Source organism: Rutidosis leptorrhynchoides, chromosome 8 (assembly GCF_046630445.1).
Source record: "Rutidosis leptorrhynchoides isolate AG116_Rl617_1_P2 chromosome 8, CSIRO_AGI_Rlap_v1, whole genome shotgun sequence".
Taxonomy (NCBI): Eukaryota; Viridiplantae; Streptophyta; class Magnoliopsida; order Asterales; family Asteraceae; genus Rutidosis; species Rutidosis leptorrhynchoides.
In genome coordinates this window covers 58,440,111-58,467,917 of record NC_092340.1, presented here as the reverse complement: position 1 = coordinate 58,467,917, position 27,807 = coordinate 58,440,111, and the positions used below count along the sequence as shown (strand labels likewise).

The following is a 27,807-nucleotide window of genomic DNA, read 5'->3' as shown; positions in this document are numbered from 1 at the left end:
CATTGATTCTATACAACATCAACAGATTCTTCATCAACTTGTTCGAGTTCTTCATTAACCGAAACGATAACCGATTTGAGCTCCGGATTAATTCGTGATGATTTGAGCAAATGTAAAAGTGCAGATCTGTTTCAATTCATCAAGTGATCGTGTTCGAAAATCTACAGATCATAATTCGAATTATCGATTTCGAATTTCGAGGTCAAAGTTTGTATTCAAAAGTCAAAAGAAATTTCATTGCTCAAATTCGGATGATATATGTCGATTCAGATCATGTTGATAATTTTCGAGTGTTTAGGGATGGATTTGAAACACTTTTCATCAAGGTATCATAAGCTAACACATCTCAGATTTCGATTTTAATTTCGAGGTATCAAACTAGGGTTTTTAATTTGGGAATGATGAACATGAGATGAGATGATGAGGATGAGGGTGAAAAAATAAGTTAAATAATAAAGAAAAGAAATAAAATAAAAGGACCAAATTACCCTCACATGTTTTGCACATGCTTGATTTAACGGTTGAAATTGACAGAAAGTAGACGGGGGACGAGGGATGTACTCTTTTGATAGTTTAGGGACGAGGAATGCACAAAAAAAAAAGAACAGAGAGTCAAAATCGATGTAAAGTTCAGGGACGAGAAATGAAATTTTGCCTTTTTAATTGAGATAATATATTTCTCAGACATCACGTTTATCATGTGTTATTTTGACTTTTTTGCTTTCGTTTGGGTCATAGCTGCTAGTGCTGATAAGATCTTGACCATTTTTCATTCAAATTGGAATATTGGAATATTGGAATATAAGTATTAATTAAGAAATAACCAAAACAGCGTAATAAAAATGTTACGAATGTATATGTTGTATACATATATACAAATACCAGCCTTGACCGCTATATATTTTTTATAGCCATCGTTTTGATGCTTTTTCCTCTCTTTTTATCGTGTTGTTAGTAAAGGTTGTATACATCTTGATTAAACCCTAATAAAACACTCGTTTATATACATTCGCCGACCAACAATTTTGAACTGTTTTTGTGTTGTAAAGGAACAAAATGTCACTGCGTGTTCATCCCCAATTACTACCATTCAACTCTTCAGACTTCACTTCTCGTAAGGTCAATCACTCCAACTGATTCAGCTCACTTCGTATTTTACTTCACTTTATATTATATTATATTTAATAAAATTATAATATATAATATATATGTTGAATATAGATACTACTTGACTGAATAATATGTTAGAAAAATGGGAATGGATGCAAAGCCCTAATTAGCACATAGTAAAGTTGTTGCCACTTGAATACTGCAAAATGTATTTAATCTATTTATAACTAAGACTCGTGTATATGATAAAACATGAACAGATAGTTGTCCTGTTGTGCAGCTATTAGGTTCTTTCGCTTATCCGAAACGAGATTTTCGGGTGTTTGCGATGTCGTCAAGTGTAAAAGAAGCATCGACTTTCATACAAGCAGCATCGACTTTCATACAAGCAGCTCCTATATTTTTGCCTGAAGGTCCATGGAAGCAGGTAATGGCTTTCGGCGTTTTAGTACAAGTTATAGCTTAGGATAATTGAGTAACACTTTTAATGCTGGAAATAATGTAGATACTGTACTTTTCGTATAATGAGTTATTTTAAGTTTTTGGACACACTTGGAGTTAATATTCAATGCCTCTAGAATAGTATAAGCGATTTACATAACTGAAGCTGAGATCAATTTTCTTCTAAGTGTCTTCGTGTTAATACTTCTATACGTGTAGTATGACATACATTTAGTAGACAAGTTAATGTCCTATAGTTGTTCAGAACAACTAAGTCATGCCCACGGATACCCACGACCCGTGGGTTTGAAAAAAATATACATATTAACTCAGTTGTGCCCCCGGATACCCAAGACCCGCGGGTAAACCCGCAAATAATTATGTCTTTACATTGAAAATATAAGTAGATAATGTATTATTTATAATTAAATATATTTATGTGGGCTAACGGGTACCCGCGAGTTGCTGATTCATAGGTCAGATTTTACCTATCGCGGATATTATATATCCACGACTCGCCTGCCTATCGCGGGTACAAATACCCGCTGGTCGTGGGTTTTTTCCTCCCATTGTCATCCCTAGACTTGTTCTTGAAGGGGGTCCACATGTTGACCTGATTAATCATATAGTGATACGATATTGACTAACACGATTTCATTGTTAAGATTCCTGGTGGAGTTACTGCCGCCGAGGGGTTCAAAGCTGCCGGAATGTATGGCGGATTACGAGCCTTAGGACAGAAGCCTGATCTTGCACTCGTAACCTGTGATGTAGATGCTGTAGCTGCTGGTTCGCTCTGTGTACCATTGTTGACCTTCTTTGACTTAAATTTGTTCCCCGTAAGTATCCTATATGATATATCATCATTTTGACTTTCTTATTGTATTCTTTCTTCAGGGACGTTTACTAAAAATGTGGTTGCAGCTGCACCCGTTCTGTATTGCAAAAGTACGTTAGCAAAATCGAAAACGGTGCGTTTTCTTTATTTTCTCACTTTTAAGTACCGAATCTGTTGAGCATATTTTTAATGACTTGAGCTATGAAACCTCTTAGGCTCGTGCGGTGTTGATAAATGCTGGTCAAGCAAATGCAGCAACGGTAACTTCTATCTGAAACATGCGACTTTTGTTCATGTTTTCCTTTATAAATGGATTAATATCCTGGATTATTTTGTTCGATTCAGTTCATGATTTATGAAATCTTTATGATGATTCTTGATTTAATTCAGAACTTGACAACATTGAGGTTGATAGATAATTTTCTAATAGACGTTGTATGACTTACAGGGGGACGCAGGTTACCAAGATGTAATAGATTGTTCTAATGCCCTTGCTAAGGTATCTGAGTCTTTTTTTTATTATTTTTTATTTTAATCCACATAATGCGGATGTTGTTTACATCTAATGTTTCTGCAGTTACTTCAAGTGCGGCCAGATGAAATCCTGATAGAATCCACCGGTGTGATTGGTCAACGGATAAAGAAGGTAAGTAAGAGAAAATTATATGTTATGAATTTCTTAGTCATATGCTTAATTAAATATATATGCTGTGTTATTTGCAGGAGCCTCTTCTCAATTCACTTCCTAAGTTGATTAGTCTGCTTTCACCAAGTGTTGAAGGGTAATTTTTTTTATTCATATTTCATACACTAATATTTTTCTATCCGTAATATCTTCATATAAGGAACTTTTGATCGTAACCAAAGTTACTAAGAATTAGTAACAGGCGAAAAAAGTGAACATAAAATGAAAATTAGTAATTTTCCTATGGATTTGCAGAGCAGACTCTGCTGCTGTGGCAATAACAACCACCGATCTTGTTAGCAAGAGTGTTGCAGTAGAGTTTGAGGTATGTATTAGATGTGTTACATCATATATACATGGACATATGTATGCCTTAATTTTGTTTATTTTTTATTTTTTTTGGAAAATAATTATAGTTTGGTGAAAGCTAATAGTTTAGCACACCTGGTTGCTGATCACATGCTTACTATTTCTAAAGATGAGTGAATGTAAGAATAATCATCTAGAGTCTTTTATACTTATTTGTATCTGTTGTAATGTTATCGTGCAGGTTGGTGGGACCCGTATTAGAATTGGGGGGATGGCAAAAGGTTCTGGAATGATCCACCCAAATATGGGAACACTTCTTGGTGTATGTAACTAAGTATTTCATAACACAATGTTGCAATACCACATAATGTTCACCAAAGAACTATAATTACAAAGGAATTGGTTGGGACATTATAAGTCATCGTAAACAAAATAATTTTCTTAATTCATCTTTGATTCTCAAATTTTCAGGTTATAACCACTGATGCTCTTGTAGATACTGATGTATGGCGTAAGATGGTACAGGTTGCTGTAAATCGAAGTTTTAACCAGATTACTGTAAGTAGCACCAGTCCCTTTATATTGGTGACACACTACTATTATTTTATTTCTCTTTATTTATAAACATGCAGCCTTTTTTCTTTTGAGAATTTCAATCCAACTTACCTTTTTTTTTTTTTTACATTAGAAGTCATTACAAGAAGTTGGTCGAATCGACTCTGGCTTATAAGAGTGGCAGTGAGCATGGTTCGGATCTGTTTGATCTTATTTCATTACTGGACCAAAATGACTTTTTTGGTTTGTTTAATGTAAAAACTGCCACTCTTATAGACCATAGAGCATGGTTCGGATCTGTTTGATCTATTTGTTTTACTGAACGTAAATGACTTTTTTGGTTTGCTAAATGTAAAAACTGTTTACTGACCGGATTCTCGGGTGAAAGTTTGCAGTCCTTTTGCTGATATAATTATTATATATTTCAAATATTCAAGTGTTAAAATTCTTCACTTTTTTCCTATGCATCGAATTGTATGATTCAATCTTTGCCAGAGGATAAGCTACCTCAAACAAAGTTCATTATTCCAGGACTGTTGAGGGGTATTTTAGACATTGAACCAATAGTCACAAACTCAACGATTTAATTATTTTAACAATGTAGGTAGACGGAGATACCAGCACCAATGATACCATAATTGCTTTGGCTAGTGGCCTATCTGGATCAAACAAGATATCAGCACTGCACACTACTGAGGCTACACAACTACAAATGTGCCTTGACGCTGTACGTTTGATTAACAATTTTTACCCAAATTCTACATTCCAATTGCACATATTTATGATTACAATTTATTTTATTTTATTTTGGTTTTTTATGAGTACATTTACATTTGTGAATCTTCCTTAGGTAATGCAAGGGCTTGCCAAATCAGTTGCCTGGGATGGAGAAGGGGCAACATGCCTCATGGAGGTCTGTACTCTGTATAAATAATCATAATCTGTTTTTATTCGTTTAGATCTAGGGGTGGCAATTTCAACCCATTTATCTATTAGTCAGAGACTGGTCTGAAGGTTTTTACTTAAAAGATCTAACTACTAATGAAACAAGCAAAATGAGTCAGAAGTGTATTCACGTGCATAAGTATTTTAAATTGCTCCAATAGGTAGATTAGATGATTTTGTAATAATATTATTCATATCCTACTTATTAACTTGAAAAGTTGCACTGGATAAGGGTACGTTTGGCAAAACTAGCTCGTAACTTGTAGCCAATAGCTGGTAACTGATAGCTTATAGCTGGTGGTTTTTTATATGTATTTAGGTGTTTGACAGAGTAGCTGAAACTGTTAAAATAAAGAGTAAAATGGGTTGAAGCTAGGAGCTTTTTCTCCAACGCTAGTTCTATTAGCTTTTAGCTTTTTTCCTTTGTCTAAAAGCTTTAAACTATTTTTACCAAACGAAGCTTTTTATTAGATATGAGTTTTTACAGAAAAACTAAAAGCTAAAAGCCCTTAAACTCCAAAAAGCTTTCAACCAAACATGCACTAAGTACGCTGAAAAATATTGTAGTGGAGGGGTATTTATTAACGTCAATTGGGCAGGTAACGGTAACTGGTGCAAGCAGTGAAGCAGAAGCAGCAAAGGTTGCACGATCAGTGGCATCTTCATCCCTTACCAAGGCATGATAACATGGGCATATGTGTTAACTATGAACTCTTGCTTTAGGGTTTAATGTAGGCTATACCTAATGATTTATACGTTTCATCAGGCTGCAATCTACGGTAGGGATCCAAATTGGGGAAGGATAGCTTGTGCTGCTGGATATGCAGGAATTTCATTCGACTCAAACGCCCTCAGAATAACACTCGGAGATATTCTGCTTATGGATAAAGGGCAACCACTTCCGTTTGATAGGTAACACGATCAGACCTCGATCACAGACTCTATATAGTAGATTGGGTCACAAATGAAGTTGGGTTTGGGTTGAGACAGGCCGTTTTAGCTTAGTTGGGGTGTACTGTTGACCTGTTGACTGCAAGCAGTTTGTTGTCCATTTTGTTATCTTAGAATAACCAATGCATTATCTATGACTACAAATAATTAATCTCATTGTTTAAATGAAGAGATTTATAAGGTTTTATGCATTGAAGATAGGCCCCTTTCATCCTTCAGCTTTTTGAAAAAAACGGCGGACTTGGGTTCAGCCCGTTACGTACTAAATGGGTCAAAATTGTCATCATGGATTCATTTTAGTAACTTGTGGTTCCTTCCTCCCAAAACTTACATACCTATACCCATACCTATATCTATACCTATATATATGTTGTAATAATAGTATAATACTAAGAATGTGGGGTTGTTCCAGGTCCGCTGCTAGTAATTACCTTAAGGAGGCTGGTGATGCTCATGGCACTGTCAAAATTCAAATCTCAATAGGTAAGTTTTCAGTTAAGCTTTTTGTGTGTGCCTGAGGGCATAATGCTTATGTGGTTGTCTTGTTATCAGATTAATTAATCTTTTTTCCTTGATACAGTATATATTTTAATTTTATTTTTGGTGTTGTAGGTGACGGACCAGGAACGGGATTAGCCTGGGGCTGTGATTTAAGCTATGATTATGTGAAAATTAACGCCGAGTACACCACCTAGAGATAAATAAATGTGTACTCTGCTTCATCTTCTTTTTCGGCTTTTGTTTGCAACTCTAGTTATGTAGTTCATTTTTTTTTTTTTTTTTGGCATTCTTGTGTTTCTTCCTTGAAATAATATTTTTAACAATAAAAGCTAGAAGTGCATTCTTCTATTCCATTTGATTATGTGGATGAATTGTCCCCGAAATTTATGCAATCTTGAAGTCCCTCTAAAATAAAATAAAAAATTGCAACAATCAATCAAAGAAATATGATTTTGTAACACAAAAGTTGGAAAATCAATGTAACAGGTACCTCATGTCATGATGTGAAAATATTATCTAAAGTCACACTTGTGACATCATTACATACCATCCACAATCCCAAATTTCAAGTTTATGACCATTAGGGGATCCTAACAGCCTTCAAGCATATCGAGAGAAATAATATGAGTTTTACCATAGACGGCAATAAGAGAATAAAATTACATTTACCACATTATTTTGTGAGAGAATATGTTTGTAAAATTTATGTGATTTTTGCATGTTTCATTCGAAAATAATAAGTATATATTCCAGTTTCATCATATCATATCATATTCAAAAAAACCCTCATATTAACTTTTGACACAAAATACCAACGCGCTTAGGCGTGAATGGTAACGCAAGTTCGACTTCCATTTGTGTCAATAATTTGCACCTCTTGCCACGGTGGGATTAGTCTTGTTCCCGTCAAATACGAAGTATTCAGTGAAGGCATTTTACATACATCCAACTCTTACCATGAGTTTCCATATGAAATATAGTGCTTGAGTGTCCCTGTCGACTCTTATGGCGTGACTTTAGTGAGTTTCAATATGAAATACACACTTTTTTCAAAAACTTTTGACATCAAATTTGCCATTAAAGGCCCATTCATATTAGAACAGGCCCATAGATATTCAAACAGGCCCAGACCAAATTCTACTCTAGGAAACGCGGGCATTGACCAAGCCATTTCGTGCACAATAATTTGTTTCTGGATTATCCATTCACACCTAATATAAATCCTCCCTGCACAAAAAACAAATATCTATATCTGTACATCTCCGGCAAACCCTTGTTTTTTTCCCCCATATATAAGCGCCATGTTCTCCGATTCCGATCATCAACTCTCGATCCTCAAATTCATGTAATCAGTCTAATCATGTCTTCTTCCTTCCTCTGATCTCTATACACTCCTTTAGATCTAATCGAATTTGTAATCGAATCGTTTAAATTAGGGTTTGCTGCTTGATTAATTACAACTATCATTTGGTTTAACAAATTAGGGTTTCATTTAGCATCGAACAATGCCTTCGGTGCGCGCGGTTGAATCTACCATACCTCCTTTGTCTAATAGTTTTTATGTAGGTCGTTCGTGTTCTCATCGTATGAAACCTCGTCTTGAAAAAAGTGATCGTCGTGGTAATCTTAGTTAACAATCGGTTTAATTTTCGTCGTGTTTATTTAATTACGTTTATTTAGTTCTACTACTTTATTGTTCCGGTTATCTGTTTATACATCACGGTCAATTAGCTGTATCCGTTTAAATTCGAAATCGAGATCGATATCGAAAACCGCCATAAGATATTGGAGAAGCGAGATCTGTATTAAGGTATACTTTTATTATAACCGTATTTACTAACTTCGGAGTTGTATCTATATGTGGGATTAAAGCATTGAAATTCATAATTAGTACATGTATTACTTGATATCTTGAGCTGAATCCTTGTAATTGTGCTTTCTATGTATGCTCTTGGGACCTTTGCAGGCTTGCCCCAGAGGTATCCCCACACCTTGTGTTTGGGATCTGCCTGAAATATGGAGCTCCAGATTAACCCCGGGGATTTTCTCCCAGATCCATTCAGGATTCAAACCCTGTCCGCCTGCCCCTCGGGATGTTTTAAGGATTGGGTTCATGCAATGCGATTCGGGTTTCCTCCGAAAGTGCGTGCGTGCCACAAGGTGGTTAAGTCCATTTTGGGTGATGCTGACAACTTGCCTTTCAAAAAAAATGTATGCTCCTGGGCATATATATGAAGTATGAACCCTTTTATAATTAATTACTAAAAGCCGACAACTATTAATGGTTCTTGACTTTTCATCTGTTGATCATAACAATATTAAAATGGAAATGTTTCAAGATCTAAAAGTCTCTGAGGAATTTGCCAAGATATGGCATATATTTGGTTATATTGAATGTCGGTTTAGGTCTATATTACTGTTGTTTGTTTACAAATTATCATGTTTTACTAATTTGGCTAAAAAGTTTTATTTTTTTATAGATCTCTCGAGAAAATATCGCTTTTGGAGCGTTAATACTGGCACCTAATCATCCCGCAATTCAAACTTTTAGCATACTCATTGCTGCTCTTGATTGTTGCTTATGGAAATTTGCTCTCACATTGGTTTATCAACTGATAAGATAAAAGATATTCATAGGTTGTCTATGAATACCCCTGGATCTACTCACGCAGTTCTCAGTGTTCTTTCTGTCGATGAACTCAGTGCTGATGTCACTAAGTTTCTGAAAATTCAAGACGCCACAGAAGAGGATTTAAGTTCTTCCCTGCCCCATCAAAGTTGTGAGTTTCAGGAAAACGACACGTATGTTAAGTCTCATTGTAACCAAACAACGACTCCAGCTCCCGAAAAGTGTCTTAGCAAGTGTGCAACATTTTCTTCATCAAGTAAGACATTATCTCCACAAAATGCCATTTCGAGTGAGTTATTAATACATGGAGACAACAATAAATCTCTCGATCCATCCGGCTTACATTCGACACCTACGACTGTAAGTGCTTGCTTATGCTATAATTGCTGGATTTATGAATCAAATTTTGTTACATGTGGCAGTTTTTATTCATTTTTTATGCTGAGTTTGTTTTGGGTTACATTTTTCTCTAAAAGGCCTAACGGGTAAAATAAGAAAATTAGCTAATTGGGAAGTGGATTAAATACACAATTTGCTCAGACTATATTTCTATAAATATTATAAAAATATTGCCTTTTTAAAAAAATCTCCAGATTTTATGATAATGGTTATTTTTCGTACCTTTGTTTAATCACAATTGACCCATTCATCTGATACCCAACTTGCCTATTGTGCCCCTCTTAAATATTTTGTTGGATTGGATGCCGTACAATTATAAGATCATGCTCATAGTAGTTTTTTTTTTCTCAGACCCATATGAAGCCCGTATCAGCCATGAAAGGTAGTCGTGAAAAAAGGGGAGTTGCTCCACCAGTGAAGCTAACAGTGAAGTGGGCCCCGGATGTGTACGACCCAATTCCTACTTCAGTTTCACACGTCACAACAAACAATAGATCTTCAAGGCACAGCAAGAAGAATTCAAGAAACAAACAAAAGAGCGGAAGTAAATCATCCAAGGGAAGCAAAGGTAAAGACAAAAAACAAGTTAGAAAACGTGGTGGAAATTCAAATTCGTCAGGCATGGGTTACAAGATGCTTGATTATGAGGAGGAGATGGTTGATTTTCGACAACACGAGCCTCGGATCGATTTTCATGTTGGAAATCCAGATCAGTTATGTGGAAGTAGCTTTCTTAAGAGGTATGGAACTAGCTTGCATCTCTCATCAGTTGCAGAAGCTACCTAGTTTTTTGCAATTGTCACAACTGGTCCTTGTTACTTGTTTTTTGTAAATAAATAAATAATGTTTCAGTTTTGTTGGTTAATGTTAAGCATGACTTGATTAAAGCTAGTGTGAGTGGTCTTAACTCTAATCTGGTGTCTGTACCAGTACGGTTACTTTGATTTTGTAGATATTGCGTTTGATGCTTTACGTCGTTCTTTTGCTAAAAATGGATCTTTTGTTATTATTGTTGCATAACGATCATTTGTTTGTCAGCTTCGTGAGTTCATGATGTGTGTTCAGACTTCAGTAAATGGATTTATGCTTTTGAGATCAACTTGACAAGATATGTATTCGTTGTTAGGGCTTATTAGGGGGTGTTATGTTGGACTTATTTCCCCAGCTCATTGGTTATAATCAAGTAAACTACATTTTTGAAGCTTATTTTGATCTCTTTCTCAAACAAGCTCATCAAAATTCACTTATTCACTTCTTTCTTAATCCAACTTGATTTTGTACAAACTGAAGCTGTGAATTAAAAAATACAACATAAGTAAATAGTACTCTGTGTTCATGATTACTATGATGATTCGAAGAGCTAAAAGGTAATTGCCTTTGTGAATTGAAGTTACTATACATATATTATATAGATAATTTAGGTATGTATGTGGATGGATTAGTTTAATCTCTTACATTATCTAGTCGCAACGATAAGTATTATGTTCAAACGGCAAACAGAAAAAGAAACCAATTTTTAAGTTGAAAACAAACTAACTAATGATCAATGATCAAACTGCAGTTAGCTTGCTGTTCTTATTCTTGAATTTTTCTTCACCAAAAAATGGAAGAAAACAAAATTGATAGATAGGAAAGGAATAAAAGATGCTTTATATTTACTCAAGTGACCGATAAGCTACTTAAGTTGTGACATCTTTGTCGTCGTCATGGTCGTCATCATCACGGTTCATATGCAGTGGCGGAGACAAGGGGGACTGGGTGGTGCTCAGTCACCCTCAACAACTCAAGTTTAACCATTGTTATTCAATAAATTTAATGGAATTTACATTAGTTTGAGATGATTTAATGTTAGAGATACCATTGTTATTATTGAAAACCAATATAAGAGAAAGAGATTGGTTGAAGACTAAAAAGAAATTGGTACTATCGTTCAAAGGATGTGACCACAACGTTCATTTGTTATGATTTTACGGTTTATAAAAAATCGAGCCCCCTTGACCTTAATTTCTGGTTCGCCTCTGTTCATATGCATTAATGGATGATAATTAATTAATACTAATACTTATATATATATATATATATATATATATATACTACATGCGGTAGGAATGTTTGTAGTTTCAGTTATATCGGATTGTAGTTTTGAGTTTGCGTTCACATTACAACCGGTCCCTCAGCTTCGGCTATATTTACACAACGACCCCTCAAGTTTACACTTTTTCAGGGGGTTAAAAGTGTAAATATATAATTTTATTAAAATAAAAGAAACTAATTCCACCCGAATTTATAACGGGCTCTATCTTCTCGCTCGGTGCGAGTTAAATTTTTCCGAGACCACTGTTCAATTCGGAAAAATCTTACTAACCCAACGAGACTAACTATACGCGAAACGAACAATTTTTTAAAAAAACACTAAACACAACGACAACCCGTATCTTCCCGCTCGCCACGAGTTAAATTTTTTCTACGGCAGCGTCAGACTCGAAATAATTTTATGAACAAAACGAAACTAACCACGTTCGAAACGGACACTTTTTAAAAAACACTAAACACAACGACAGCCCGTATCTTTCTGCTCGACGCGAGTTAAATTTTTCCGACAACACCGTTACACTCGAAAAAATTTATTGAACAAAACAAAACTAACTACGTTCGAAACGGATACTTTTTAAAAAATGCTTAAGACAACGACATCTAAAACGGCGCTTAACACATGGGCCGTGTTCCCCTCTTTAAATACACAACACTACGTTAAATATGAATACGCAACCCGAAAGCCTCCGCCGCAACGCGAGGGCCGGTCCGGACTAGTTATATACTAAAATCTCTGTTATAAGCAAATCTCATTTTTACATTACCTATCGTCGATGCATTGGCGGAGCTACACTTTGACTTATGGTGGCACTTGCTACTACTATTAGGATTGGCAGTGGAGTATAATTCTTTCGGGACTTCTACTGCTGACACCACATCTATCTATTACTCTATATACGGAGTAATACTTATAAGTTTAAAAATGTTCATTTAATAAGTTAACTCAACTCAAATTTAATTGCAGACTAGTACCTTAATAACCTTATAAACAATCCAACTTTTGCAGGGTTTATTATTATTGTAGAATGTACTATAGACCTAGTATATTGTTCATGTGTTCCAAGTGTTATCCCGTGGCATGATATCATTTTTAGAAACTGTGCTTTGCCACTAGTGATTAAGAATATTGACTTCGGCACTAGATCTAACAGGACAAGATGCGATACTTAGGGAGCTCCCAACGGTCCGCCCAGCTCCTCCGCCCACAGCCGTCTAGGCTGGGCGCCGTTGGCACGGAGGACGCCCAGCTTCCGCCCAGCAACCCGCCCAGCTCCATCTGCTTCGATTTCGTCCAGTTTGAGCATATTTGAGGACGGGATTTTCTCCATTTTCGACCATAAAGCTTTTTTCTTTTTATTTTTTTATTTTTATTTTTGTGGAGCTTGAAAGCCATGAAAATGGCTGTGAATGTATTAATTTAGCATGTATTAATTTAGCAGGAAGAAGATATGAAAGAAGATGAAATATGAGTGGACGTGAGTGTGAGTGATAATTTTAGTATTATTTTAGTTTTGGTCCCACAATTTGTGTGGTAAATAGAGTACTTCTATTACATTATTTTAATCAAGTTATATTTTAAGTTTAAATTAAATTTAGTTTAATAATTATAATTAATAATTAATAATTAAAGTTAATAATATTAATTATAGTTATTATTATACAAAAAATTGTAATTATTTGATATTATAAAAAAATTAAAAAAGAAAATAAAAAATAGAAGGAGTAGTGTCTTTGTTGGGAGTGTTTAGTCCTAGGTTTAGTCATAGGAAGGAAGTGAGATGGAGGTGCTGATGTGACGCTGAATGATTGGTTAGTCCTGGAAGAAACCATGTCATGGTTGGGAGCGCTCTTAGCAAATTCGTAGATAAACACATATGCATTGAACCAAGCGACAATGCACATTAAAGTTTATAATGGTCCACTTTATTGAATCTGTTTACGCAATAATGTCACCAAAAATGGTGTTGTTCTATAAAACATAAATAAATAACGTAATCAATCACATCGAAATTTAACATTTTGTTTTGGAGATAAGTTTGGACCACCAACCACGTATCGTAGATGGTGTCAATGCAACACTTTATTTAAACAATCCACGACATATTTTCGATACAACTGTTTATTCATTTAATAAGGGTAATGATTTAACTTACTTTTTCAACCTATTAATCAGGATTTGAAGAAAGAATTTTAATATGACACTTCTCATAATCTTAACAGACACTGTATTAGAATTTGTAGGCTTATTTGATAGGTGAAAAAATCACTTTCCATCTATCTATCTATAATTTCTATTAAAATTATATTATATAATGATGATATCATTATTAAATTAATTTGTTTGTTAAAAAATATCAAAAAACAAAAAAAAAAAATTTAAGTATGGTGGGTGATGTCATTAATCTAAATAATTTTGAATTAAAATTAAATTTTATTAATTAATTATTATTATCAAATATTATTAATAATTATTTTAAATATTAAAATTAAATAATTTTAATTAATTATTTTGAATTGAGTACGAGAATATATAAAAGCTGGGTAGAAGGAAACCGATTCTAAATTTATATTTTAATTCACACTTTTAAAATAAAATGACAACCAATATTATCTCTTATGATTGGATGTGAATTGTCTAATATGCATATTAGGTGTTTGATGAAATGCTCAGCTGACGAGTTTTTTAGTCGGACTATGTGGTTCTACGGGTCATTAAACTAAATGAATTTAGCATTTACGTTCACTTAATACCTAAAATATATCATTAAACTATTTCGTTTAAACAAGCCTGTAATTTTCCTATGTCATTTCACTAGTTAAATTAAAGTTAATCGGGACAAAAGGTTTGACCAGAAATATTTGTAATTTGATGTTTTTTCCATAATTTTAATAACTTTTCAATACAAATCATGGAAAACACGTGACGAAATCCAATGGTGTATGGATCGTAAATCAACGACCAACGATTGAGATATAAACCATGGAGAAATACATATGAATTACGGAGTAAATTACATAAATATAATTAATTTAATTTTAATTTAGTAATCTATCTATCTATCTATTTTTAATTTAAAAAAAAGGTTTAAACCGTAATTGAACGACGGAACACTGGTGGGTGCTGACGTGTCAGAGAGGGCTTCTCATCTCATTTTTTAAATTCATCTCACATTTTTAGATCTCTTTTCTCTCTTTTCATTCCGATCTGGTATCTGGTAAGTTTTAATTTAAATTTAGCTTTTTTAATATATATATATATATATATATATATATATACAATGAATTTCCTATGTAATTTTCCTTAATGATTTTTGTATGCTCAGAGGAAGAAAAGATTACAATAAGAAGTTGACATTTTTTTCTAGGGTTTTCGCTCAAATCTGATTAATTTTAAATGGCGGCCCCACCAGCTAGAGCTCGAGCAGATTACGATTACCTCATTAAACTTCTTTTGATCGGAGATAGTGGTATGTGTTGTTTTGTTTTTTTTTGTTTTTCCTCTTTACTATATGCATATTTTTGTTATTGATTTGAATCCTGATTTAAGCATATATGTGTAGTGTGTATGATATAGCTGTGAGATTTATTAGCCTGTGTTTGATTCTAATTGCAATTGCAATGACATTGTAAGATGAAGTATGAACGTTTTATTTTTGATTTTCCCCTTTTTGATTAGGGCTATGATTCTAAACGATTGATCTAAACTGTGTTGTAAAGGATAATATTTAATAAGCATCTGGTGGTTTTCACGTTGCAAAATCCTGAATAATAAGCTGCATGTTTGTGTAAATCGGTGAATGAATTGCAAATGAGATAGGCGTGTACCTGAAAGTACCCGTGTGGAAGTTAGACATGTTTTAGGTCATATTAGTGTATACACATTCGCTAAGTGTTGTTATGGTCTCAAGTTTCATTAACTCGGACTTTAAGGTCACCTATCCAATCAAAATTTCTAGACGCTTGGATGCTTGTGTACGGACCATGTGTGGCTATCAAAGAGGGAAACTTTGATTGCCTTTTGAGTGGTCAAGCCAGATTAGCAAATAAGATGTGGACTTTTATCATATTGGTGTTGTTTGTTTTTTAAGATGTTTTTGTCTGAAGATCTGCGGACCATTTTTGTAGATAAGATGTGATCATGTGAAGGTCTGTATGTATGTTGAATAGTGAAGACTGTCTTTTTTTTTATGTCTGCAAAATAACTTAATCATGTTTGCAGCACTTGGAAGTATATTTCTAAGTCTGCTAGTTTGCGGACGGAATAACATTAATTTATCTTACGTTCTTAGAATAACCAATAGTTTGCAGTATAAACGTCTACTGCAGTATAAACGTCTACGGGCGCACAAACATAAGATCTGCAGACTGAAAAACAAACAACACCTATTCATGTTAGCGTATACACATTTGTTAAGTGTTTTTATAGTCACCAAACTGTCATTAACATAGGCACATTTATAATCTTCCATTCTTTTCATTTTCTTCCCCAGTTGCCAAATCTCCGAGTGAACCCGAAATAAGCCATGGACTTGGATCTACTATATGATAAGAGTGCTTCTGTTATATAGTTATAAACAACTTATCTTACTATACACCTTGATATTAGATATATAAAGAGAGCTACTTTATTTTTGTTCTTTATCACATACTGCACACCAATAAGATAACACTCCATACATTCTTAAGATATTTTTTTTGCTTCATATTACATTGATGCTTTTAGTTTCTTTGCTCAGATATTTGTATCATAAAAACACTATATATTTATTTGATGTGGCCATTAGGCAAGTCTTATTATCATCATTTAATGAATTGTTGCAGGTGTTGGTAAGAGTTGTCTCCTTTTACGATTCTCAGATGGTTCCTTCACCACTAGTTTCATTACAACCATAGGGTATGTATATCTAAACTTTTAAATATTAATTGCTTGTTACCATTAAGTATGTTTGATCTTGGGTTGTAACATAATAATTGTTGTCATATAGTATTGATTTTAAGATAAGGACCATTGAGCTTGATGGAAAACGAATCAAATTGCAAATCTGGGATACTGCTGGTCAGGAGCGATTCAGGACGATAACAACTGGTATGTAGAAGAATAGTCTTTATTCTTCTCATGTTATGATTTTATATTTATATTTATAAAAATAAAAATATAATAATCCATGTGTACTTTTATGCAGCTTATTATCGTGGAGCCATGGGTATTCTGCTGGTTTATGATGTAACCGATGAATCATCATTTAACAGTAATCACTTATAACTCTAATAAATATATTTATTTCATTACTTTTCGTGCTTTAACTATTTATTAAAACCCACTTTTCTTATCTTTGTCTAGACATCAAAAATTGGATTCGTAACATAGAACAACATGCATCTGATAATGTAAACAAAATATTGGTTGGGAACAAAGCTGACATGGATGAAAGCAAACGGGTTTGCTTCCCCTCTTACTATCTACGCACATTCTGACATTTACACAATATTTATTGATACCCATATTCATATTATCATATCATATATATGTATATATGACTATATGTAATATGTCATAAGTGTGTCATAATTCATAATTCATTCATCTTTCACAGGCCGTTCCTACCGCGAAGGGTCAGGCACTTGCTGACGAGTATGGCATCAAGTTCTTTGAGACTGTAAGTAACTACGTGTTTCTGTTATTATATTGTTTTAAATACTGTATATGACTTAGGGTGTGTTTATTTACCTCTTAATTGAATGATTAAGCACTGAATGTTGAACCATTCAACATGCAGTGCATTTGTTTGTGACATTGTGAATACAATGATGTTGAACCCTTGAGCAATTTGTATTGGACCATTTATAGCTGAAGTACTCTCTTAACCATTCAGCACAACTATTTTATTTAATACAACAACAACAACAACAAAACCCAATACCACCTGAGTGGTGTATGGGGGAGGTTGGATGTAGACAATCCTTCCCCTACCCGAGAGTAAAAACAAGTCCTTTTTCCATCAAGAGTGATCTCAAAAGTGGAGAAAGTCATCCTTCTCTTTATTCGGCGGATAAAGAGATTGCTTCCGAGTGGACCTCCGACAAAAAAAAAAGGAATTTTTTTTTTTTTTAAATAAAAAGGTACACTAAAATTAAGAGACCTTGTAAACAGAACACGAAAGGCATGCCAGGTGGTATTTGTTGCGCAAGCAAAGAGCCAACCACCCGTAACAAAATCAAACACCACACATGCATCTTTACGGTAGACATCCCCGAAGACACACAGCTAGGAGAATACCAATCCAAACAGTAACGATACGAGACACACACACCCCCACCCACCCCCACCCATCACACACACACGCACCCACATATACACACCCACACACACACACCCATAAATACATAAACCTATATACATGCCAACAAATAACTGTACATAAACCTAGCTACATACCTACAAAAAGACATACCTACGTACAAATATACGCCTACAAAAAAAATAAAAAAATAAAAATGATAATATGATCTTTTATTTATTCATTTAAAATGATAATACATTAATTTGGCCCCATTTATAGAGTTTATCAAAAATGATTATCGAGCAGGTTACTCTCGTTCGAAACCAAGGTTCAATCGGGACCTTTGAATAATTCAACCCTTAATCATTTTGTTTTATTATTAAACGCAGCCTTAGTAATTTACATTAGCATTTAACAGAGTGCGAAGACGAATTTGAATGTGGAGGAGGTCTTCTTCTCTATTGGTAGGGATATAAAACAAAGACTTGCAGAAACCGACACGAAGGCTGAGGTATGTTAATATTAACAATTTTACTTCATATTGCAAGTTTATTTATAGTTAAGCCTGCATGAATTTAAGCTCTGTTATGTTTTTTGTTTTCCTGCAATTGCAGCCACAGACCATTAAGATTAATCAACAAGGTCAGGCATCAGGGTCATCTGAATCTGCTCAGAAGTCAGCATGCTGTGGTTCTTAATTGGAAAATAAGAAAAGGTTAGTCATATTGACAAAAGAAGGCAAGGGTTCAACTCTCAGCTTCGACAAAAACGTCATGAGGTTGATTATACTAATCTTGTTATGGCAACAAACGTTAAAAGTTGCTTGTATTTTTCTCAGCATTTTAAATTTTATCCTGTTACGTTGTGTTTCAAAAGTTGGTTCCTATTATGAGATATCGATTAATACATCTTTCATTGTTACCTGTCGTTAATCATTATTTCTTATGTTGAGTAATATGTATATCTGCTCTTAACTATCGTGTGTTGAATGTTTGTAGTTTACTATATTCTTAACACGAGGGGTTTTTGTATGTGTTACTCATCGCGGCATTGCCCCATTGTAATTTTTTAAGCAGTAGTAGTTGAATTTTGTCATAGATTCAACTTTCAACTTTCAAAGCAGGCAAGTTTTGGGTGGGATTCACATTGGCTCAATGATTATTACATAGGGTGTCTAATCCAACCAAAACAATATTTGGATTAGGAGCGTTCAATATTTGGTTTCAAATCGATTAATCCGAAAATCGAACGGAATGAAAACTGAAAAAACAAAACAAACCGAATTTGAATTTGATTATTGATTTTTGGTTTCACTTTTACGAATTCACTTTGAATTCAATTAATAGTATACTAAATATACATATATATACATATACAACAATACTACTTGGCATGAGCATACACTATTCACAAGGACATCTTTATCGTTTCCTTTTTTTTTTTTATTATTTAGACAAAATTATGCCTTTGGTCCCTGCGATATGTACAATTTGCATGTTTACCCCTAAACTTTTTTTGATGTCGTTGGTCCTCATGATGCGCACAAGTTAAGCGATTGGTCCCCGAAGCTGACAACCGGAAAATTATATAAATATGCTAATCCTCATGAGCTATCACTATTCGCAGTAGCAGCCCGGTAAATACCTCCAACTTTGAAAGTATTTTCCCCTTTACTTTACAACCTTTTTTCACTTCCTTTTTGTTCCGTTATTTTTTAAACGTTCAATTAACCGATTGCTAACCGTTCAAAACCACCTACAGTTGACTGGCCGAAGTCACTCCGCAGCAAAGCGCAGGTTTATTTTCCTCGTTATTTACTAATATAGATGAAAAATTGATTTTAGAATCAAAAGTTGAATTTAAAATCGATTTGTTGCTATTGTATTGGTTAAATTACAGCCTTTTGAGTATTTCAGTTTTTTTGATTCAGTTTCAATTTCAGTTTTGAAACGAAATTCGGCTTTGGTTTTCAATTTAGCCTCCAAAAATTTTAAATCTGAACAAACCGAATCGTATAAATCAGAAACAAATTGAATAAATCAAAAAGTAAACCGATGAACAGTTCTATACTAATCCCTTAAGAACTTACAGTGTCTATGAAACACATATTGAAAACCAACTTGGGCCATTATTACTTTAAGATTCCACTTTATGAAAATAAGTTTAGGTTACTGGCATCATCAATAATAATGCAAATACAACAAATTGTGCTTACCAGATAAATTGAAGTTTACAAAAGACATGAGCAGATGACCAACTAAAAACTCTGTAAAGGCCCTTTAAATTAACTAGTAATTATTGGAAACAATTATTTCGCACATGTTGAACATTCTATAGCTGAACAGATCCATAAAATACAACTTCAGCCGGACCCGTCATGTATACATGGTTATCCTCCTCCCTCCATTCTATCTCCAACGGTCCTCCAGGTAGATCAACAGTACAGTTCTATACGAAAAAATATATATATATAATGATATAAACAGTTTCACAAATAAAAACCCACTAATTTATACACTTACTCTCTCGGAACGACCTTCAAGTATTGCAGCAACAACAACTGCACACGCTCCAGTTCCACAAGCCAAAGTTGCCCCTGCATATAAGGTCATTTTTTATATATAAAATTTAAGAAAAAACTACCCAACAGTGAATACACAGACTACTTTTATCAGTTTATGTGTGTAAAAGACTAACCAGCACCACGCTCCCATACACGCATCTTTAAATGTGTCCGAGAGAACACTTGCACAAACTCTGTGAAAATAACAAACGGGAAAAGACAACAAAAAGACAAAATTAAGAATTTAATAATGTTTATATTGGTCCATATATTAAACAAACTACTACGAGTTAAAAAAAAATGACCTGTGTTAGTTCGAGCTGGGAAGACCGCATGATGTTCAAATTTCGGACCAATATCAGCCAAATTCAATTCATCAACCACCAAATTCTGTTTGCAAGCCAACACGAGTCACCATCAGACTTCTTTGTTTCGCTTGGCATCCAATTACCAATAAAAACAAAACTTTGCTATATATAAAAACTTGATCAATACCTCGTTTTCATCACTACCGAAAGTAACACAGTGAGGATTTCCCATACTGACACAAGTAACATTCCAATTTACACCATCAACTTCAATTTTTGCTTTCACAACAGATTGATCTTTATTTGCAGGTAATTTAGTGGGTACATATGATGCCTTCAACACTGGCTCACCCATGTCAACTTTGACCTGAAGTAACAACAACAATGAATCTACAGATCACTTAAAATACGTTGTAACTGTATTTTTTTAATAAAATAAACACCAAATTTTACCTTCCCATCATTTTGTATCTCAGGTATGATCAACCCTGCACCAGTATGTACTGTAAAGCTGCAATTTCGGCAACAAAGATGTATAAGAATATGATCACGTGTGTGTAACTTGCATCTAAGCTTAGCATGGTATACAAAACTTCCATAGTAGAAAGACACTTCAAAAACATACCTTTGCCTTCCGTTTAAGTTACTGAGATCTGAAATAAATTTTGCAAAGCAACGAACTCCATTACCGCACATCTGAGAGAAAAAAAGAAGTTATATATTAGAGCTTCAAGTCACATTAGAGGCAACTCACAGAATATAGATTCACTTATTTAAAAACCTAATCATCGTTTTCATTATATCATTGTACAAACACTTTTGTTATCCTACATTAAAACATACACAAAATTCAACAAATCTACATGAATCGATCAAGTGAAACGTGATCAATAACAATGAAACGAGTAGACGAGTAAATAAAGACAAATTTACCTCTGGTTCACTACCGTCCGAATTAAAAATGCGCATAGTATAATCAGTCCCATTCCATCCAGGCATTGCAAATATCACTCCATCAGCTCCAATACCAAAATTTCTATCACATAACTTAACAGCTTGTTCCGGCGTAATTTTCGGTTCGGTCGAATCCAGATTATTAACCTACTTATAATTATATTCCACCATTACGTACATTAAACAAACATATGTAAACAATAAACAATAAGTTATAGTCAACCAATGAAAGTGAGGAATTGCTAAATTACCATTATAAAATCGTTACCGAGGCCATGATACTTGACGAAATGAAGAACGGCGCTTTCTTTTCGATCAAGGAATGAAGTTTGAGAGATGTTTTGTTGAGAAGTTAAGCTCATTGCTGTTACGGCGAATTTGAAATTAGGGTTTTTATTTGTTGATTTGGGGCCAGTTAATTGGAAGGTGAGAGATGAAGATTTGAAGGGAGAAATTGATGATTGAGAGGTGGTGGAAGCTAATTGAATGTTTGAAGGTGTGAACGGAGATGAAACGATGGCGGCGATTGACATGATAGACGACGGAGATGGTGGTTTTGTGCGGCGGCGCGAAGGTGGAACTTGAACAAGGACGTTGATCGTTTAATTGGAAGGGCTTTAGGAGTTGTGTTTGAGTTCAAACTGTTTAATCCAATATCAACAATCATTAATTATTAATTAAATTGAATTAAAATAAAATAAAATAAAAAAAAATGGAGTGAACACTAAAAGCTTGGTCTTAAATAGCATAATTACTAGTATGCAAAGCCCGTGCGTTGCACGGCTTGTCCCAAATATTAATATTTTGATGTTCATGTTTTGATGGTTGCATAATCGAGCCAGCTAATGTTCTTAAATGAGGTCCATGATGTTAATACGTAGATGAACTTCTTCCATCATTTTAAAGTTGCAATGCATACACTATCCGTGGACATGGAAGCAGTTTGTAAGCACAACACCAACAGTTAGGCCATTATGAATTCTAAAACCAATTTCAAACGTATATAACCACACAAAATCATATATATTAGAAACCAATTTTTTCAAAAAATTGTTCAATTTGCTACTAAAATTTCATTCTCATTTTACACACACCAATAAAATAAAATAATTTTGTGTTTAATATCAACAACACCATTTGACATTTCAAAATTTACATAAACATAAAATTCTATTCGATTTAAGTGTCAACAGTCATATGTTTTTAAAGTACTTGTGTTGGTTAGAGTATGAAATAAGTGTTGTATACACATATATAAAGTTTAAATTTATACCGAGTTATGTAAAATATATAATTCTTAGTTATACCTAAATTTTATAAATAAATTTCTTAAATGCAATACTTCATGGACAACTATTAAAATCTTTTTATATTAAATAATTTATTAAATTTTCTTGTAAGTGTATCTTAATCCTACATCTATGTGATTAAATAAAAAACTTATGTTCAATACTTGTAGATTCAAGGGAATTTGTGTAGCACTATATATGAATTGAAATGAAGGTCCATTTTATTGCTTTGAATGCTTTATTTAAAATTAAGTATCTTTGAGTTTATATTTTAAAATGTCAATTTTTGACATTTTAAACCTCTATTAGCATCTTATGTCATTTGGAGATTCAATTTACTTTCAGGACATAGTGGTGTAGAAATAAGAAAGTAAAGTTTTTTAAAAGAACAAATATATTCAATTTAAGATGAAACATATATAATATGTTCATTGCAATTTTGATAAAGCGGATGATTAATATGCATGGTCATGAGTTATAAGCTACTAAACCTAAACATCATTAAAAATTGTCGATTAAAATTACATACCGATTAGTAGTTAATTGATTTTTATGTAGTATACATGCTCATTCTTAGTATTCCATTAGTATAGGGTATGACATTATCAAACGATTTAATTTATTGAAACTACACATACCTATGGTCAAGTTAAACCTAAACTTCTTTAAATATCGTCAAGTGAACTTATATGGTCATGAGTTAAATACGATTTACATTATGGCAATTGATATTACAACTATGATAATTTTTTTTATATATTGTAGACAATATTTTTACCATACTTACTCATAGCATTTAACCTTTAATTAAACATGCATTTTTGACTTGGGAGTAAGATATTAATATTAGGAAGTACTCCATTAAAATGATAACGGTGTTTGGATAAATAGTTAGGCACAATTAAATCTAACAATGATTCTAGATAAAATATGCATTTTGAGAATTAGGAAAAAGAACGTAAGACGAGTTAATTTTTTCTAATCACGCATAACTATATAAATAATAATTATAGTGACATGTATACCAATTATGGTCTACTTTTGACATAACAATATAAATATTAATAAAGCTAGAATAATTATAGTTATGTATATTATGAAACATTTTAATTATAGTACCAACTAAGATCAAAACTAAAAGAATTCATAAAACAGTTAAACATTCATGAACTCTTAGCATCTACATGAATAAATCAGAATGATGGAAAATAATATAATAAAAAAATATCACTACACTTGTGAATACACTAAAGAGATTCTATATTAAGATGAATTGACAACTCAAAATTACCTCAATATATGCTTAATTGAAAAAAAAAACCCCGAAAACTATTCAAATAGTCGCTTATTAAGATGAAGATTGATATGGTTGAATCGTATAGTTGATGCATGTGAAAATGAAATTAACCGTAGTATTTATAGATAACACTTGCCCTTAACTGAATGTAGTTAATGGTATATATTTAGCACTTTACGAAGAATATGAAAAGATCATTTTTAATAATAAGTTTTTTCAATTAAATTTAGTATTGCTATTTAAAATGCATGAGTTATAAAGTGTTTCAAATTCTTACATGCGTTGAAACCTATAAATGCAAGAAATTGAAAGGATAAGTCTTACTTTTATATGAATATAAATATATATCTAACTTAAATATAGTTAAAAATAAAAATGTATTTTTGAATTAGAGTAAAATTAAATTATATATATATATATATATATATATATATATATATATATATATATATATATATATATATATATATATATATATATATAATATTGATAATTAAATTTACACTCTTCATTTATTAATCATATTTACTTTTCTAGGAGTCACTTTTTATAGATATATAAATATAAATATAAATATATAGATATCATTAAGTATATTCAAATAGTTTTGTCACTAAATGTAATAATAGAAATATAAACGTGCATATAATAGTTTAATCGTGAAACTTAAATGTAAAATATAAAGTAATTATTAGGCTTCAATATTATGTAACTTAAGTTAGTTTATTAATATATGATATCACAATTTATGTACCTTAGTTATTAATATATGATATATTACTATGAGGTAATTCATAGTTTCTTTTATGATGTAAATACATTTAATACACCATACTTAATATAATAGATATATAAAAATCAAGAGTTAAATTATTCATAAAAGTGTTTATGGCGGGTAAAAATCATAAGTAAATGAATGAAATTAATGGACTAATTTATGGCAATGGGAGTCAAAATTTAGTTATATATAGATAATCTTTATCTGTTTGAATGAAAGTAGCTGTAGCTGGAGCTGGAGCTTATGAGATAGAGCTGGAGCTGGAGCTTATTTTTTAACCTGGTAGTTGAAGCTTATTATTTTTTATAAGTGTTTGGTAAACTAGCTGGAGCTTATTTTCCAGTTCATAAGCTCTACTTTTTTTTTTCATAAGCTACTAAAAGTAGCTTATTTTTCTAGAGCTTATGATTTTCATAAGCTCTACTTTTTATGTCTACTAAACAAAACTTATTACTTGAAACTTATTAAAATCATAAGCTCAAGCTCTCATAAGCTCTCATAAGCTCCCATAAGCTCTTGCGCCAAACACACCCTTGGTAGAGAAAAAAGTAGAGCTTATGAAAATCATAAGCTCTGAAAAAATAAGCTACTTTTAGTAGCTTATGAAAAAAAAAAAGTAGAGCTTATGAACTGGAAAATAAGCTCCAGCTAGTTTACCAAACACTTATAAAAAATAATAAGCTTCAACTACCAGGTTAAAAAATAAGCTCCAGCTCCAGCTCTATCTCATAAGCTCCAGCTCCAGCTACAGCTACTTTCATTCAAACAGATAAAGATTATCTATATATAACTAAATTTTGACTCCCATTGCCATAAATTAGTCCATTAATTTCATTCATTTACTTATGATTTTTACCCGCCATAAACACTTTTATGAATAATTTAACTCTTGATTTTTATATATCTATTATATTAAGTATGGTGTATTAAATGTATTTACATCATAAAAGAAACTATGAATTACCTCATAGTAATATATCATATATTAATAACTAAGGTACATAAATTGTGATATCATATATTAATAAACTAACTTAAGTTACATAATATTGAAGCCTAATAATTACTTTATATTTTACATTTAAGTTTCGCGATTAAACTATTATATGCACGTTTATATTTCTATTATTACATTTAGTGACAAAACTATTTGAATATACTTAATGATATCTATATATTTATATTTATATTTATATATCTATAAAAAGTGACTCCTAGAAAAGTAAATATGATTAATAAATGAAGAGTGTAAATTTAATTATCAATATTATATATATATATATATATATATAATTTAATTTTACTCTAATTCAAAAATACATTTTTATTTTTAACTATATTTAAGTTAGATATATATTTATATTCATATAAAAGTAAGACTTATCCTTTCAATTTCTTGCATTTATAGGTTTCAACGCATGTAAGAATTTGAAACACTTTATAACTCATGCATTTTAAATAGCAATATTAAATTTAATTGAAAAAACTTATTATTAAAAATGATCTTTTCATATTCTTCGTAAAGTGCTAAATATATACCATTAACTACATTCAGTTAAGGGCAAGTGTTATCTATAAATACTACGGTTAATTTCATTTTCACATGCATCAACTATACGATTCAACCATATCAATCTTCATCTTAATAAGCGACTATTTGAATAGTTTTCGGGGTTTTTTTTTTCAATTAAGCATATATTGAGGTAATTTTGAGTTGTCAATTCATCTTAATATAGAATCTCTTTAGTGTATTCACAAGTGTAGTGATATTTTTTTATTATATTATTTTCCATCATTCTGATTTATTCATGTAGATGCTAAGAGTTCATGAATGTTTAACTGTTTTATGAATTCTTTTAGTTTTGATCTTAGTTGGTACTATAATTAAAATGTTTCATAATATACATAACTATAATTATTCTAGCTTTATTAATATTTATATTGTTATGTCAAAAGTAGACCATAATTGGTATACATGTCACTATAATTATTATTTATATAGTTATGCGTGATTAGAAAAAATTAACTCGTCTTACGTTCTTTTTCCTAATTCTCAAAATGCATATTTTATCTAGAATCATTGTTAGATTTAATTGTGCCTAACTATTTATCCAAACACCGTTATCATTTTAATGGAGTACTTCCTAATATTAATATCTTACTCCCAAGTCAAAAATGCATGTTTAATTAAAGGTTAAATGCTATGAGTAAGTATGGTAAAAATATCGTCTACAATATATAAAAAAAATTATCATAGTTGTAATATCAATTGCCATAATGTAAATCGTATTTAACTCATGACCATATAAGTTCACTTGACGATATTTAAAGAAGTTTAGGTTTAACTTGACCATAAGTATGTGTAGTTTCAATAAATTAAATCGTTTGATAATGTCATACCCTATACTAATGGAATACTAAGAATGAGCATGTATACTACATAAAAATCAATTAACTACTAATCGGTATGTAATTTTAATCGACAATTTTTAATGATGTTTAGGTTTAGTAGCTTATAACTCATGACCATGCATATTAATCATCCGCTTTATCAAAATTGCAATGAACATATTATATATGTTTCATCTTAAATTGAATATATTTGTTCTTTTAAAAAACTTTACTTTCTTATTTCTACACCACTATGTCCTGAAAGTAAATTGAATCTCCAAATGACATAAGATGCTAATAGAGGTTTAAAATGTCAAAAATTGACATTTTAAAATATAAACTCAAAGATACTTAATTTTAAATAAAGCATTCAAAGCAATAAAATGGACCTTCATTTCAATTCATATATAGTGCTACACAAATTCCCTTGAATCTACAAGTATTGAACATAAGTTTTTTATTTAATCACATAGATGTAGGATTAAGATA

The 27,807-nt window shown here is 32.2% G+C and overlaps 4 protein-coding genes across 6 annotated transcripts; 3 read left to right on the top strand and 1 right to left on the bottom strand.

The window, feature by feature from the left end:
* The first annotated feature begins 1,056 nt into the window (after positions 1-1,056).
* On the top strand, positions 1,057-6,529 carry LOC139863439 (arginine biosynthesis bifunctional protein ArgJ, chloroplastic). The gene is made up of 17 exons (XM_071852075.1): positions 1,057-1,119; positions 1,391-1,537; positions 2,217-2,340; positions 2,449-2,522; positions 2,605-2,649; positions 2,838-2,888; positions 2,967-3,035; positions 3,113-3,171; positions 3,330-3,399; positions 3,625-3,705; positions 3,855-3,941; positions 4,543-4,665; positions 4,789-4,851; positions 5,483-5,560; positions 5,650-5,795; positions 6,247-6,317; positions 6,447-6,529. Exons 1-17 carry the CDS (start codon positions 1,057-1,059, stop codon positions 6,527-6,529), a joined length of 1,434 nt encoding a protein of 477 aa, XP_071708176.1.
* Positions 6,530-7,576: 1,047 nt separating this feature from the next.
* Positions 7,577-10,414, top strand: LOC139861560 (uncharacterized). Its single transcript, XM_071849990.1, has 3 exons — positions 7,577-8,145; positions 8,816-9,324; positions 9,715-10,414. Exons 2-3 carry the CDS (start codon positions 8,917-8,919, stop codon positions 10,147-10,149), a joined length of 843 nt encoding a protein of 280 aa, XP_071706091.1. The 5' UTR covers positions 7,577-8,145; positions 8,816-8,916; the 3' UTR covers positions 10,150-10,414.
* Positions 10,415-14,523: 4,109 nt separating this feature from the next.
* On the top strand, positions 14,524-18,646 carry LOC139861309 (ras-related protein RABE1c-like). Of its 2 annotated transcripts, none has more exons than XM_071849685.1 (9): positions 14,524-14,672; positions 14,823-14,924; positions 16,279-16,351; positions 16,443-16,543; positions 16,641-16,706; positions 16,799-16,896; positions 17,052-17,114; positions 18,157-18,249; positions 18,353-18,646. In XM_071849685.1, exons 2-9 carry the CDS (start codon positions 14,852-14,854, stop codon positions 18,434-18,436), a joined length of 651 nt encoding a protein of 216 aa, XP_071705786.1. In that variant the 5' UTR covers positions 14,524-14,672; positions 14,823-14,851; the 3' UTR covers positions 18,437-18,646. The 2 variants fall into 2 exon arrangements, with proteins under 2 accessions (XP_071705786.1, XP_071705785.1); XM_071849684.1 differs by having other exon boundaries at positions 14,528-14,672; positions 14,781-14,924.
* A 1,192-nt stretch (positions 18,647-19,838) lies between these two features.
* On the bottom strand, positions 19,839-22,209 carry LOC139861958 (diaminopimelate epimerase, chloroplastic-like). 2 transcript variants are annotated; one of them, XM_071850486.1, is made up of 9 exons: positions 21,815-22,209; positions 21,543-21,710; positions 21,235-21,305; positions 21,063-21,120; positions 20,797-20,976; positions 20,607-20,691; positions 20,436-20,495; positions 20,261-20,334; positions 19,839-20,191 (listed from the first exon to the last, which is right to left on the bottom strand). In XM_071850486.1, the coding sequence occupies exons 1-9, from the start codon at positions 22,094-22,096 to the stop codon at positions 20,147-20,149; spliced, it is 1,023 nt and encodes a 340-aa protein (XP_071706587.1). In that variant the 5' UTR covers positions 22,097-22,209; the 3' UTR covers positions 19,839-20,146. The 2 variants fall into 2 exon arrangements, with proteins under 2 accessions (XP_071706587.1, XP_071706586.1); XM_071850485.1 differs by having other exon boundaries at positions 19,839-20,186; positions 21,815-22,208.
* Between the last annotated feature and the right edge of the window lie 5,598 nt (positions 22,210-27,807).